Source organism: Mustela nivalis, assembly GCF_964662115.1.
Source record: "Mustela nivalis genome assembly, chromosome: 6".
Classification (NCBI taxonomy): Eukaryota; Metazoa; Chordata; class Mammalia; order Carnivora; family Mustelidae; genus Mustela; species Mustela nivalis.
In genome coordinates, this window is record NC_139025.1 from 155670682 (window position 1) to 155685456 (window position 14775).

General features: G+C 61.9%; 1 protein-coding gene across 2 annotated transcripts; it reads left to right on the forward strand.

Annotated features, from left to right (window-relative positions):
• The first annotated feature begins 36 nt into the window (after positions 1 to 36).
• On the forward strand, positions 37 to 12864 carry DNAJA4 (DnaJ heat shock protein family (Hsp40) member A4). Of its 2 annotated transcripts, none has more exons than XM_082734404.1 (8): positions 37 to 278; positions 1229 to 1367; positions 6377 to 6557; positions 7956 to 8060; positions 9032 to 9259; positions 10075 to 10305; positions 12252 to 12352; positions 12451 to 12864. In XM_082734404.1, the coding sequence occupies exons 1-8, from the start codon at positions 199 to 201 to the stop codon at positions 12664 to 12666; spliced, it is 1281 nt and encodes a 426-aa protein (XP_082590530.1). In that variant the 5' UTR covers positions 37 to 198; the 3' UTR covers positions 12667 to 12864. The 2 variants fall into 2 exon arrangements, with proteins under 2 accessions (XP_082590530.1, XP_082590531.1); XM_082734405.1 differs by lacking the exon at positions 37 to 278 and adding an exon at positions 397 to 425.
• The last annotated feature ends 1911 nt before the right edge of the window (positions 12865 to 14775 follow it).

Below are 14775 nucleotides of genomic sequence, written 5' to 3' on the forward strand. Positions count from 1 at the left end.
GCTCTGGCGCGCAGGACGCAGCTCGCCCAGTCCCACCCCTCGGGGCAGGGATTCCGCCCGTGCGACCCCTCGAACCGGCCGGTCCTCGGGCCAGGGGGACCCGGAGACCCACTGAAGGGCAAGGCGGCGGCCCCTGGGCGGTAGTACGGTCGTCGGAGGGCAGCAACTGCGCCTAAGCCCCCTTCCCAGCCCCCCGACATGGCCCGGGGCGGCGGTCAGAACTGGAGTTCCGGGGAGTATGACCGGCAGCCAGAGGAGCGCGTGGCAGAAGAGACCCGGTGAGCCGGCGGGGTCGCGTCAGGCCCCGCGTCAGGGGCAAGGGGCGGGGGGGGGGCGGGGGGAGGCGAGGGGCGGGGGCGGGCGAGCCGGGGGCGGGGACAGAGGGCCAGGTGAGTCAGCCATCGGGGTCCGGGGTCGGGGGCCAGGCAAGTCGGGGTTTGGGGTCCGCAGCCAGGCGCGTCGCCGTCGCGGGTCTGGGGTCGGGGGTCCGGGGTCTAGGGCTCTTCGGGTCGGGGATCGGCAGCCAGGCGCGTCGCCGTCGCGGGTCCGGGATGAGGGGACCGGGGTCTGGGGGTCGAGGGTCCGCAGCCAAGTCAGCCGGCCGTCGGGGTCGGGGGTCCGGGGTGTCTGGGTAGGGCTCTGAGGGTTGGGGTCCGGGGCTCGGGCTCGGGGGTCCGGGGTCAGGGTCTGGGGGTCGGGGGTCGGGGGTCGCCGTCGCAGGTCGGGGGTCTGGGTGTAGGGCTCTGGCGGGCGGGGATCCGCACCCAGGCAAGCTGGGCGTCGGGGTCCGGGGTCGGGGGTCCGGGGTCGGGGTTTGGAGAGCAGGGGTCCGCAGCCAGGTGAGCCGGCCGTCGGGGTTGGGGGTCGGGGTCCGGGGAACTGGGGTCTGCAGCCAGGCGCGTCGCCGTCGCGGGTCCGGGGTCCGGGGTCGGGGGATCCGGTGCCCGCCGCGCCCCCACCGCCCCGCCCGCCGCCAGCCCGCGCGCCGCCGGAACCTCCGCGAAGGTTCTGGGCCTTTGTGGCGTCACCGTCTCTCGCGGAACCTTCCGCCGGCGCCAAATAAAACCCGCGGCGGAGGAGCTGGAGGCCGAGTGCGGCGGCCCCGGGCGGCGGGCGGCGGGAGCCCAGGGAGGCGGGAGCCGGAGCCGGAGCGGGAGCGGGACGCGCGGGCGGGCAGCGGGAGGTCCGGGCGGCGCTGACCCGCCGCGCCCGCCCCGCCCGCCCGCAGGGACAAGATGGTGAAGGAGACCCAGTACTATGACATCCTGGGGGTGAAGCCCAGCGCGTCCCCGGAGGAGATCAAGAAGGCCTACCGGAAGCTGGCGCTCAAGTTCCACCCGGACAAGAACCCGGATGAGGGCGAGAAGGTGCGGGGCGGCGGGGGTCGGGGGCCTGGGGTCGGGGGAGGCGGGGCTGGCGGCGGGGCTGGCGGCGGGGGTCGCGGGCCTGGGGTCAGGGGCCTGGCGGCGGGGCTGGGGTCGCGGGGTTGGGGGCAGGCTGCGGGGGTTGGGAGACTCTGGTCGGGCAGTGGAGGGGCAGGGGTGGAGGGAACGGGGTTGAGGGGCTGGTGCAGAGGGCAGGCAGCAGGGGTTGGCGGCCTGGGGTTGGGAGACTTGAGGTTGGGGGCAGGCGGTGGGGGTCAGGGGGTTGGGGTCTGGGGCAGGTACTGGGATTGCTAGGTTGGGGACAGGCAGTGGGAGTTGGGAGACTGGGGTCAGGGCCAGTATAGGGACTGGGGCTGGGGACTAGAGTTGGGGGCAGGGGTCAGGGGTCAGGGGACTGGGGTTGAGGGGCTGGCGGCAGGGCTGTGGTTGGGGGACTAGGGTTGGACTCAGGTTCAGGACAGGTGGTAGGGGTCAGGGGGCTGGGGTGGGGGCAGGCGACAGGGTCGTGGCTGTTGTGGTCATTGGGGTGAGAGGGCAGATGGGGGGAGTTGGGGGGGTGGTTGGGGCTGCAACAAGCACCAGGAGCCCTGGAGCCCCCCACTCCTCCGTTGCCACGGCAAGCCCACATGCCACCCAATGTGTCCAGCTCCCGGGGGCATGTGGTTGGCACAGCCCCGGAGGGCAGGCCTGTAGGAGGGGCCGCTGGCAACCCCGGGAAACAGAGGCAACACCAGAAGTTGTGCACTTGCCGGAGCCGGTGGGTGGAATGGTTTGTGCTTCTTCCTTGTTGGTGCATTAGCACCGGGAACCCCGTGGATTTGGTCTGCGTGCCTGTCTCCCACCTGGTCAAGGTCATGAGACACCGAATAATCTCATTTATTAAGCAGGGACAGGGAGATCTCTACCCTGACACAGCACTTTATACGAATGGTTCAGGTTTTTTGTGGCAAATGACCCAGAGTCAATCTTCAGGACCCGCAGCGGGCGGGAATGCTGTGTATGGTGGCGACCGGACTGGAACAGCCACCCTGCTCTGTCCTAGGAGGCCCGTTACCCACTGAGCCGGTGACCGGCAGGACAGCCTGCTGGTTCTTGGGAAGGCTGCTTAGCTGTCCCAGTTCCTCCTTCCACGGTTTGCCGCTTTCTTAGAAAACTCTGCAGTCTCAGGTGGTGTAGGGGAGGGTCTCCTGCCGTAGGGACAGAGACCCCCAAGCGGTGGCTGAAGCTGCTGATCAGGCATGTAGAGGCAGGAGCCCCGGACGCCGCCCGTGTGTGCCTGCTCCCATGCTGGCGGCTGGCGGCAGAGCTGGGAGGTTATATTTAGCCACATGTGCCGAGTGTGGCTGTCACAAGTTTACCATGCTTTCCGCAAGACCGTTCGCTGCTCACTCGCATTCTCTCGTCTATATTTAGAGGTCACTGTGGCTGTTGGAGGGCCTGGCTTCGTCCGTAGTGTGGAGAGTCACAGACGTGCTTGTGGCCCTACTGGAGCTTGTCGGGGAGAACCTCCTCTGGGGGGGGCGGGCGGGGGGAGCGGGTCCAGGCTTCTTGACGGACGGCTTTGAGGCTGGCTTCGGTCAGGGCTCGGAGCAGCATCCAGGAGCGTGCTCAAGGCTGTGTGCGTGCCCTTGGAGCAGGTCTGCTCGAAAACTTTCACTTGACCTCCACGTTTCCCGGGGGGTGCTGCCTGTGCCTCCCTCTCAGTAGACCGTCTGGATTGCTCCAAGCTGGTACTTACTCAGAGCCAGGCACCGAACCGGTGTCCCATATGAGGCTTCTGTCGGCGGGCCTGGGGCGTGGGGGTCCTGTGATGTCCCCACCACTCATGAACCTTCAGTTCTGTGGTCCCAGCAGGCTAAGCCCTGCCCTGAGCCCCGGCCCCGTCCTCCTCCTGCCCTGGTGATAATTCTTGTCTGATTCCTGCACCCACCCCCACCCCCTGGCCCCCACGCTCGCTCCCCGGCCTGCTATCCCGTGCAGGGGCTGGAAGGTGGTCGGGCTGGTGGAGGGAATCAGCACACCCTGTACAGACACGGTCTGGGACGGCAGTTGCTGTGGAAGTGGGGTTGGAGATCAAAGGGTTGAGGTAACAGTTCATGGAAACTCTGCCGTTAGGTTCCCTGAGGGGAGCTTCCTCGTTCATTCACCAGATCCCTGTTTTTGTCCTTCTGTGTGCTGGGTCCACGATGTAGACGTAGACATTGTCTTTCTCGTGCAAGTCTGTGTGCGGGTCTTGTCCACCTTCTCTGTGTGGGAAGAACTGGTAGAACGTTTGTTGTTCCTCCTCAGTTTGTATTATTCATGTCTCTTCAAAAATAGATTAAGCCGGTGCTTTCACCCGGCAGGGAGGCGAGTGAGCCAGCCAGCGGGGGTGGAGGGAGTGGCCTTTGTTTTGTGTCCTGTTGTCCTGTGTTGCTAAGCATCGGGCAGCCGTGCTGGCCACCAGCCCCTCCTGGGGTGTGTGGGGCCCGCTGTGGTGGCTTGTCCACGGGGTGCTTGGCCGCGGGCCAGGGGGCCCCCCTTCGCAGGTCAGGGCTCTCACCTTCTACAGCTGGAGAGGAATTTGGGCTTTTGGCCAACTTCACTGTAGCTTTTCATTGGAATAATAGATTTTCAAGTTAAAAATCACACGTGAGGGGCACCTGGGTGGCTCAGTGGGTTAAAGCTTCTGCCTTCAGCTCAGGTCATGATCCCAGGGTCCTGGGATCGAGTCCTGCATCGGGCTCTCTGCTCACCGGGGAGCCTGCTTCCCTCTCTCTCTGCCTACTTGTGATCTCTCTGCGTCTGTCAGATAAGTAAATAAATAAAATATTAAAACTCACACAAGAGCGTAGCAGTATGAGAAGCGCAAGCCCGTAGAGGAGCGCCGCCACACATGGCACCCTGCCGCTGCTCCTGGGCCGCTGCGCACACAGCCTCCTGCGGGGTGATGGTGGTTTGCTCGCCAGCCCATGTCACACACACGCTTCCAACTTGTGACGTCATCCCGAAGTCCTGTTTTCCTAGCCACGCGGTGATCTCGGTCCCGCGACGATCTCGGTCCCGCGACATGACCACTGTCAGAGAGGTGAGCCGGTGAGAGCACTGAGCTCCAGCTGAGGGGGTGGGATGACCGGAATGGGGGGGAGGGCTGGAGCCGCAGGGGTGTGGCAGGCCTGGTCGGGGCTGTAGGTGCCCGCACCCTGCTGGAGATGCGGCCCGTTGTTAACTGCCCAAGGGACGGGGCGTTTCCGCTTCTTAGGTTGGTCATTGGGTGACTTTCAGGTGTTGGGAGGACTTGGGGAGTGGTCCTTGTGGAAGTTCCCGGGCTGCGTATTCATCTGGTGCCTGACGTGCAGCCGGGCCCGGAAGGTCGGGGTTCCTGCGCCCTGCGCCGCAGTCTTCCTGCTGTGGATGGGGTAGGAGTGAGGGAGGCCTGCTGCTTCGCAGAAACAGAAACAACGGAGCACAAGACGTGGCTACCTTGAGAGCGAGCCTGACATCCCTTGAGGACTGGGTCTGTTAAATTGGCTCGTTACTCGTTAGCTCGTGCTTATTGTTGGTTAATTAGAGTGGATCTCGCTCAGCGACCTGAGGAAACCCAGCTTCTCTGTTTGCTTCCATGTTCGGTTGCTTCTAGCACGTTCTCTTCTCCGGCTGTGGAGCCAGCCATGCCGTAGGCTGTTGACAGGGACCCAGTCTGACAGACTGGAGAGGACTCTGGAGGCACCCTACGTCCCGTACTCATTTCTGAACTCCTGGCCTCAAGCCATTCATCAGACACGCAGACGTGGCTCTGGGGCCCGGGTCGTGGCTGAGCGTGTGCCCTGCGCTCTCGGACTGGCCGCTTTGGTGGGGGGCGGGGGGCTGTAGGGAGCGCAAGGCAGCGGCTGGCCGGGTGGCCTAGAGTGAGGCCTGGCTTGGATTCCGGGGCCACAGGCCGCCTCAAAGAGCTGGGGCAGTGGGCTGGGTGCCGGCCAGCTCTGGGTGCCGTGGGCTACACCGAGGCCGGCACGTGGAGGACAGGTGCAGGCCACTGAGGAGCTCCGGCGTGGCCCTGGGTGCAAAGTGGCCTCTGCGGCGTGGGCGTGCGCTGTGGTGAGGACAGAGTGCGGATATTTCATAGTGTTCTAATTTTATTTTAAAAACATCCATGTCCCCCCTGCCCTTTGATTAAAAAATAAAACCTATGTACCCAGAGGAGCGTGGGGCAGTGAGTGCTGGGCCCCCTCCCGCCCCCCACAAACGTGGGGCGCCTGCTTCACCTCCCGGCCCTGATGCTCCCGTGCGGCTCTGGACGCACGGCCTGTGCGCGCCGGCCTCGCCGGAGAACTTGGACCCTGAGGAAAGACTCACCTTCTCCAGTCGCTCCAGGGCCTCCTGTAGTCACCCCCGCACCCCACACCCATCTGCGGTCAAACGTGGCACTTGGTTCCCTGGTCTGTCTTGCTGAATGTCTTTCAGTCTAGGTTTTCTGATACTTTTGTTTACAGCCGGATCCCTGTAGGACGCTGGTGGCAGGAGGGTGGTGTCTTAGGGACTGGAGCAGAGGGTTTGCTGCCAGATGAGGTGTGAGGGGAAGGGAAGCACGGTTTTGGCGCTGGCGGTACCGGAGACGGGGGACTGGGCCAGGCCCGGAGGACGGGTTCACACGTGTCGGCAGCACGCGTGGACAGGTGCCCCCGAGGCGTTTGCCGCTGCGTCCCTGTGCTGATGAGCTAGTGCACGGGGGGCCAGGGAGGCCGGCGGCCGTAGCCGGAACTGGGCCCTTGCTGGGCGCCGGGTTACACCCAGCCTGACCTCCCGGTCTTTGGCTTCAAGCTGGGTGCAGGTGAGGCTGGGAGGAGCGACCGCTCCCCGCAGGCCCCATGGCCCCCCGCTCCTGAGCAGCCGGGTTCCAGAGGGAGCGTGGCCTGCTGGGGAGCGTGACTGTGTGTGGAACACCTCCGCCAGCACCTCAGAGTCGTGGTCTACCGAGCGGCTCACACCTTCTCTCTCTCTCTACTTTAAAGTTCAAGCTCATATCCCAGGCTTATGAAGTGCTTTCAGACCCGAAGAAGAGAGACATCTATGACCAGGGCGGCGAGCAGGCCATCAAGGAAGGAGGCTCAGGCAGCCCCAGCTTCTCTTCGCCCATGGACATCTTCGACATGTTCTTCGGGGGCGGGGGACGGATGGCTCGAGAGAGGAGAGGTGAGTGCCTTTAAAGACGCTAACCAAGTTTCATAATTTTTGAATGCTACTGGTCATGAGAATCGGGGCAGGTCATGCCTTAAAAGGGATCATTAGCCTTAACTAGCTCCCCCACCCCCCAGCGTCCAGACCACCCCGAGCCTCTTGGCACCTGGACACGCGCCTGACACCTGCGGACACTACCCGACGGGAGCCCGCGGGTGTGAGTGGGGCGGGGGGGGGGGGAGGATGTTCCTTTTGCTGTCTGCGTCTCGCTCATGAGAGTCAGGCCATGGGGTGTCCTACAGGACATCACAGCACCTCCTGTCCCTGCCCCCCAACCCGGTCCGTGCGCTCCATTTCCGGCCGGCGCTCTGTGGGCTGTCTCACTTTCTCAGTCCGCGGGCCCCGTCCTCCCACAGGTGCGCAGGTGTGACCAGGTTGGTAAGAGCCTGCCCACCTCGCACTCCTCTGTGCGTTGTGGTTCATGGCTTTATCCCCAGGAGGTGAACGAGGGCCCCAGGCAGCTGTGCCGCCGGCCAGGCCACGCGCTGCCGCTGCTGGCTATTACACATGGTCCCCAGTGGCCCCTTTCCCTGTCCAGTTGACTGTGGATACTCTGCTTTTAGTCCAGATAGCCTAGCTTACTGAGATCCTGGGTAAAATGAGGAATGAGCTCCGCCCCGGGGTTTACGAAGGGCGGGTTGCGGGTTGCCGCAGCGAGAGGCCCTGGAGGGATGAGGCAGTGTCTGCCGACTTTGAGCTTCAGAAGCTTGGCCACCCGCTCTCGAACACAGGGTGCTGAGAATCCCGAGTCCCTCAGGAAGAGCCCTGGTGCCATGTCGGGGCTGCTGGCTCATGTACTTGACGATGGGCACGATGGAAACTGCGGGCCCCTCCTGCCTGGTGCTCTCCCTGTCTCGTGGTGAATAGCTCCCGTGTCTGTGTTGCCGGCCAGTGAACAGGACAGTGCGTCTTCACGACCGAGGGAGCTCCGAGGGAGCCCCTGGGCGCTGCGAGCCATCCCACTCTGGCCTGGCCCTGGGTGGACAGACTCCCTCCCCAAAGACACGGGGCCCACAGATAAGAGTTCAGCAGAGGAGAGAGTTCCCACTTGGCCACAGATTACAGAAGGGCTCTTTAGGACTCCTTCCGTGGGGCACTGGCCTCAGGTTTGTTTTTAGGAAATAAAGATGTAAGGTCTTTTGGTCGATGTCTATAAACGATTGAGGGATTGGCCCTTAGCTATAAAGGGTGTTCGTTCTCATGGCTGGCTGGGGTAGTGGGGGGGGTGTGTGGCCGATGCACCCTGTCCTGCCGGGGGGGAGTGAGCGCCCCACACGGCTCTGCAGCTGGAGCTCATGGCGACTGCATCTCCTGCCGGGTTACTCATTGCTCTGTTCCCGCTCTCCCCCTAAGGCAAGAACGTTGTCCATCAGCTGTCTGTAACTCTCGAAGATTTGTATAATGGAGTCACAAAGAAGTTGGCCCTCCAGAAAAATGTAATTTGTGAGAAATGTGAAGGTAAGCGGGAATGTCTGAATGAGTCCCATGGTTGTGATCCCTTAGACCTGGGAACAGTTCTGATTGTTTCATAATGGGGAGAAAAGTCATTTTTTGGTCTTTTCAAATATAAGGGTCCAACAGACTGCAAACTGGGGACCTAAGGGCCAGGTCTGTTTTACTGTGCCATGTACGTTCTTTATTCAGACTGACATTTATTTAACACGTAGATCATTATTTTAAACCCGTAAAAGTGCAGAGGGCTCACCCCACTTAGGGGTCAGCAAACCTGTCCTGTGACAGGGCTGGGCAGGAAGTGCTTCAGGTCCCCGGCAGTGTGGGCAGAAACGCGCAGAGCCGCCGAGACCCGGGATGCTGGCTGTGGTTTACAGTCCCTTGACTCGCATGCAAGTTTAATGAACACAGTTTTTAAAAACTAGGATTTTTTAAAAAATATTTTATTTATTTGACAGATCACAAGCAGGCAGAGAGGCAGGCAGAGAGTGGGGGGAAGCAGGCTCCCTGCTAAGCAGAGAGCCCAGTGCAGGGCTTGATCACAGGACCCTGAGATCATGACCTGAGCCTAAGGCAGAGGCTTAACTCACTGAGCCACCCAGGTGCCCCTGAAACTAGGATTTTTAAAGAAAAGTCGTCTTGGTGACCTCAGACGCACATGGTCGTGAGCTGGCCGAGTGGGGCTGCTGCCCTCCAGTCTCTCAGCCCAGTCCCCTTAGCCACCTGGAGGCCCAGCTGGTGAAACTCATGTAACGAATGTGGCCGGCAGGGCCAAAGCTGCAGATACTCACAGTCGCGTGTTAAGGTCTGGATGTTCCTTGCTGGGTTAGAATCCTCCAGACTATATACTGCCGACCAAGACTGCAGACAGAGTTCCAACCCCAGTGTCCCATGGAAGGGCTGCTGACCACCCTTGCTGGCCGGGGGCACAGGCCACGCGTGGAGGAGCCTGGTTCTTAGTCGCGCGTCCCCTGCAGGTGTCGGCGGGAAGAAGGGGTCTGTGGAGAAGTGCCCTCTGTGCAAGGGCCGTGGCATGCAGATCCACATCCAGCAGATCGGGCCGGGCATGGTGCAGCAGATCCAGACCGTGTGCATCGAGTGTAAGGGCCAGGGCGAGCGCATCAGCCCCAAGGACCGCTGCGACAGCTGCAGTGGCTCCAAGGTGATCCGTGAGAAGAAGATTATCGAGGTGCACGTGGAGAAAGGTGAGGCCGCACAGCTAGGCGCTCCTCCCCGCTCGGTGTGCTGCTGGCGGCTGACCGTGGGGCGCACAGGTCAGGCGTCTGGGACCTGGAGCGCAGCGTGGCAGACGCTGGTCCCGCCGCCCTGCCCTCCCGGCTTCAGTGCCGGGCCGGTCACCAGCCAGTCTGTGTGCTGCAGCTGGCTTCTTCCAGGTCAAAAACAACCCCTTTTGAATGAAGGTTTTACAGTGCTCTGAAAGGTGCTTGACCTTGAGTTTGGTTAACTACCCTCCCCCATTTCATACCATTCCCTTGGAATCATTCTTGACCGCCTTGGCCACTTGTCGGCCAGAGGGCTCGCTCCTTCCTGCACCTGGTTGCCCCACTGCCCAGATGCTCCCAGGTACCCACCCCCCCATCTCCGTGCGCCCGACACCGTCATTGTAAGGCCTTTCTCATGGTTAGCTGCTCTCCAGGTACTTCCACGCTATTCTGTGAGTTCCTACTCCGGTGAATATGAACTAATGAGAGATGAGACCAAAGTGTACAAATTAACACCAGGAGGGCATTTTTCCAGGACTTCTACTGAAGCACGTGACTGTGCATGCCCTCAGAGCCAGGCCCCGGGGTGCATCAAGAAGTGGATGGTGACCCGGGCGCGCGGTGGTGCGTGTGCGGGGGGAGGCGTGGTGATCCCAGCACTGCTCTGGTGCGCGTGCCCACGAGCTCAGGAGGTCTGATGCGTCCAAGTCCCCAAAGGGCCGTGTGCCGTCTTCAGAGCTTTGTAGAGTGCACGGTTTTTAAGAGAAATGCTAATCAGAAAGGATGATGTCTCACAGGTATGAAAGATGGGCAAAAGATTCTGTTTCACGGAGAAGGAGACCAGGAGCCTGAGCTGGAGCCTGGCGATGTCATAATTGTGCTTGATCAGAAGGATCATAGTGTCTTTCAGAGGCGCGGCCACGACTTGATCATGAAAATGAAAATTCAGCTTTCTGAAGCCCTCTGTGGCTTCAAGAAGACGCTAAACACGCTGGATGATCGAATCCTCATGATCACGTCCAAGTCGGGTAAGGTTTCAGAGGCGCGTCTCTGAGTGCTGGGCTGGGTGGGTGCGTCTGGGACGCTGCTGGCCGCTAGCCCCGCTTCACCTCTGACGTTAGCACCATGTCCTTTGCTCTCAAGTTTAGAGTCCCTGCTGATGACTGAAGAATTTTATGATTCTTTACATATGCTCCTAGAAAGTATTCCAAGTTAGGGGGAGGGCCCCCAGCAGCAATCTTGGGGCCAAGCCCCATACCTCAAGCTTTAAAAACTTAGAAGCAGATAGTGGAGGTCTGTTCTGCGCGTGCCCCTCCAGCTTCCGTGCTGTGGGCACATGGGAGACACCGTCAGGTCCAGTTTTCCTGAGGAGACCTTGCCCATCAGCTTGGCCTCGGCTGCTCACACGCACAGGCTGGGGGGCAGCACTGAGGCCTGCCAGTGTCCTCCAGGGCACGTGCACCCAGCACACACGAAGCCGCCTCTGGCAACATGGAGGCCGTTCGTCTGTGTCAGAGTGCGTCTGGGCGGGGCAGGGGGGGTGCAGGCTGACACTCTGGCCGTGAGTGGAGCTGCTCTGGTCCCCTCGCCACACCCACGCCCTCCTTGCCAGGGTCAGGGAGTAGCTTGCAGCTGGATGGGTCGTGACCTGCCTGTCACTGCGTGGCGTGACCGGTGCAGGGTGCGCAGACCGTAGAGGGCCCGACCTCCGGGTGCTTCCTTCCTTCCCATGGCCTCGTTCGCTGTCTCTGCGGCTTCCCTGTACACTGTTCCCTCCTTTTCTGTACGTAAAAGGATATGGATTCTGGATCCAAGCCTCGATCAGAGTTTTTTCTTTTTTTAAAAAGCTTTTTATTTGGAAACTTTAAACTCACAGAAAGTTGTAAAAATAAACAGTACCAAGGTCATCCCCTCCTGTTGACACTGAAGCCCGTTTGGGCACCTTGCTGTAAGGCAACGCCCAGGTGAAGCTGCAAGCCACGACCCCTCCCAGGTCCCTAGTTCCTCCCTGCTTGAGGGGAGAAGGTCGCAAGCAGGAGTGGGTTCAGGGTCTGCTCGCGTGGCCCCAGGCCCGACTGTGGCACCGAGGGTGCGACAGGCCAGCGTCCACAGGGAGTCGTGGGAAGCCTCACGGTTGCAGGGCTCCCGGCATCCCACTGCGCATGGGCAGTACCCTGCTGGTGGCCTGGGGCAGAGGGGAGACCCTGTTCCTAGCGTGGTGACGGGAGGGGCCGGGGCTTGGGAGAACCTTCTGCCGGAGACTTCTCTTGTCCGTCTTGCTCATTGACGCTGCTCCATGTCCTGTCTTCCTGCGCGCACCGTCTTGTAGCTGTGCCTTATTTCTCGTCCCTTCGCTGCTGCTGTCAAGGCACAGAGACTCAGGATGGGTGGGGAAGGTGCCCTGGCAGCCGACGGAGAGGGGCCTTCCGCAGGTGGCTTCCCGGCCCGGTCAGTCAGAGGCAGGAGCATGAGGGGTAGGAATGGAGACAGAACTTTCCAGCACACAGGACCACTGAAGGCCCTGCGGCTGAAGGCCCCACGCCCCTGCATGCCCCCGGAGAGGGTGCTCGGTGCCTCCCCCTTGCCAAGTCCGCAGTGGGGAGCCGGCTGCCCGGCAACCAGTGTTTGGCACCCCCTCCCCCACTCCTCTGCAGGTTCACTCCCTTGTTTGTGTCGTCACTGCCAGGCTGAACAGCTTATCTCCAGGGAGACTCTTGGGCCCTTTCTTTCTGTTGGGGGAGATGGGAGTTCTGCAGTTCCGGGGCCCAGACCCGGTGGTGCCTTTTGGAAGTTGTTGTGGCAGACCCCAGTGTGGGCTGGACTGCCTCCAGCCCTGACCCCAGGGTTCTGGATCCTGGTTCGCTTTCCACGCTCGTCCACCTTGGGCTGGAGGGGCCGGGCGCCACCCTGGCATGTCCCCATCCCCAGCCCGGGCAGGGTCTTCCCGCTCCTGACTGAGCCTTCTCTGCGGCAGGCGAGGTGATCCGGCACGGGGACCTGAGGTGTGTGCGCAACGAAGGGATGCCCATCTACAAAGCAGCCCCGGAGAAAGGGACCCTGATCATCCAGTTCCTTGTAAGTTCCTGAGTGTGGCCGCCGCGGGCAGGGTCCGGGCGTGCTTCCGCGCCGGCCCACCACCGGCCCACCACCACCGCTCGCTCCTCGCCCTGCAGGTCATCTTTCCGGAGAAACACTGGCTGCCTCAGGACAAGCTCCCGCAGCTGGAGGCCCTGCTGCCCCCGCGGCAGAAGGTGAGGGTCACGGACGATATGGACCAGGTGGAGCTGAAGGAGTTCAGCCCCGGCGAGCAGAACTGGCGGCAGCAGCGGGAGGCCTACGAGGAGGACGACGACGGGCCGCGGGCCGGGGTGCAGTGCCAGACGGCGTGAGTGGCCGCGCGAGCGCCCCGAGTGTAACGTTGGCACAATGAAAATGGCATCGCCTAGCGGCCTCGTGTCTGGGGTGTCCTGTGTATGTGTTCAGCCTGCTCAGGTGCTGAGTGTCGTCTTGGTTTTTCTTCTGTTTTTCCTTTGGTTGTCACTTAAGTTATAGCTTAATTTATATTTAAACGTTTCAAGTGTGAATCACTTCTAGTCTGCACATGGATCTGTTTATTCATGTTTTCAGAACACTTCTGAGATGCCGGTGACGGCACTGACACTTGCTCCCATGGGGCTGTGCCGTGTCCTGTCCGCCAGGGCAGCCCCCTGCAGGGCCCTGGGCAGCGCCCCAGGCGCGGCTTCCCTGCCCTGCCTCCAGGGCTGCTGAGTCTAGATTCTAGACGATCCTCCTCCAGAACAGAAGCGTGTCTGTGGCCTGGTTCACAGGGCGAGGGCTGCGGGGCCACCAGCCTTGCTGCTGCTCTGTGGCTGCAGTGGGTGTGTGATCATCTCTCTCAGAAATTTCCGGAAGCTTCCTGGCCTTGTGAGGATACAGCAGGCTGACATAACTGTCTGCTGGGCCCTGCACCTTGTCTGTGGCCGTGAGGACTTCCTACCGGCAGCCTTTGCAATGTTCTCCCACCCAAGTGCTTACCGTGAAGAAAAGGACGCACCCCCCACCCCAACCCTCCACACCCTGTAGCCTCGGCAGAGGCCACGGGAGCAGCAGCCCAGGCTGGGAAGGCACAGCCGTCCGTCTGCACCCCCTCCCAGAGGTCGTTCCTCTGGCTGTGCGGCCATGGGACACGGCTTCCTGCTCGGGCAGGGCTCTGCTGTGCGTGGTGGCGTGGGCCGCCTCCCCTGACGGACCGTCCTCACGGCTTCACTCCTGGCAGGCGGCCACAGCTCACGTGGAGTTGCCGCAGCCCCAGCCATCACCGGTCCCTTCCCTCCCATGGCCGTCGGGGGCAGAAAATGCTTTAGATGTGGCTGGGTGAGAGTGGAAGCCGCTCACTCATCAGACCGCTTGCCCTTGGTTCTGGAGAAGCAGAGTCTGATGCCAGGGGCCGCCGTGGGCGGGGGTGGAGGGGTCCATCAGGCCCACGCAGTTGGGCTGAGCTGGCTTGTGTGGGGGGACCAGGCTCCAGCAGGACCGGGCGGGTGGGTGCCACTTGCTCAGAACGGTCCCTGCTTTGACCACCGATCAGGACAGACCTTAAAGCTACTCTTCCAACCAAGCCCGTGTGAAAACCCGTCCACAAATGGACCGCAACTCCCTGGTCTTCCCCACCGCGCGACTGCTGGAGGGCGGAACGATGTTAAGCTCCCAATCCGCGCGACTGCTGGAGGGCGGAACGATGTTAAGCTCCCAATCCTGGTCGTGGGGGTAGGATCTGGAGGGTGTTACTAAAACTCATTCCCCCTGTGCACCCATCACTGCAAAATTAAACCTGAGCTGGGATGAGAGACCAGCGGCTCTGGCTGTTTGTTTTCGGGAGCTCCCCCACGGGTGTTAGGGGCCAGCCTGCCTCGTACCAGCGGACGGGAGTCCGGACCCGAGGTGGGGCGAGTGCCGACGCTGGGCTGGGGGAAGCATCCACGGCTGTGCTGCCAAGGCCAAGGGGCAGGAGAGGGGCACGGGCTTCATCCTGAGGGTGACGGGACTGGGGGACAAGCATGCAATCTCACAGGCATATGAAGTCATTAATAAAAAGCAATTATCTTCAGAGTGAGCCATTTTCACACAGGCCCCGCTGAAGGGGCACCGGCCTCTCGGGTGCTGGAGGCAGGGCTGGAGCCTGGGGACACTGCGGAGGCGGCAGGGTCCACCACAGGCCACAACCCTCTGTGCTGCCGTCAGGTGCACAGTGTGGCTGGGGACGTCCTCGGGCTATCAAGTAGATGCCCAGACAGGCAGGACTCCAGAACATTCCTAGTGGGGCAAACCCCCCGTTCCCTTCAGGACCCCACTCTGAGACCGACAGTGTGTGGGGCTCAACCCCCTGGAGAGCAAGCCTGGGCTTCTTGGCTGGGAGGGCTGGGGAGGGCCGGTGAGCGCCGGATCCCACCATCTCTGGGGCAGACCCCCCTCCCGCGCTCCCACCCACACCAGGGCAG

Coding starts and splice junctions, on each gene's coding strand:
- DNAJA4 (XM_082734404.1), top strand. CDS start 199: ATGGCCCGGGGCGGCGGTCAGAACTGGAGTTCCGGGGAGTATGACCGG. Junction 9,260..10,074: donor CGAGGTGCACGTGGAGAAAG/GTGAGGCCGCAC, acceptor GATGTCTCACAG/GTATGAAAGATGGGCAAAAG. Junction 10,306..12,251: donor CATGATCACGTCCAAGTCGG/GTAAGGTTTCAG, acceptor TCTCTGCGGCAG/GCGAGGTGATCCGGCACGGG.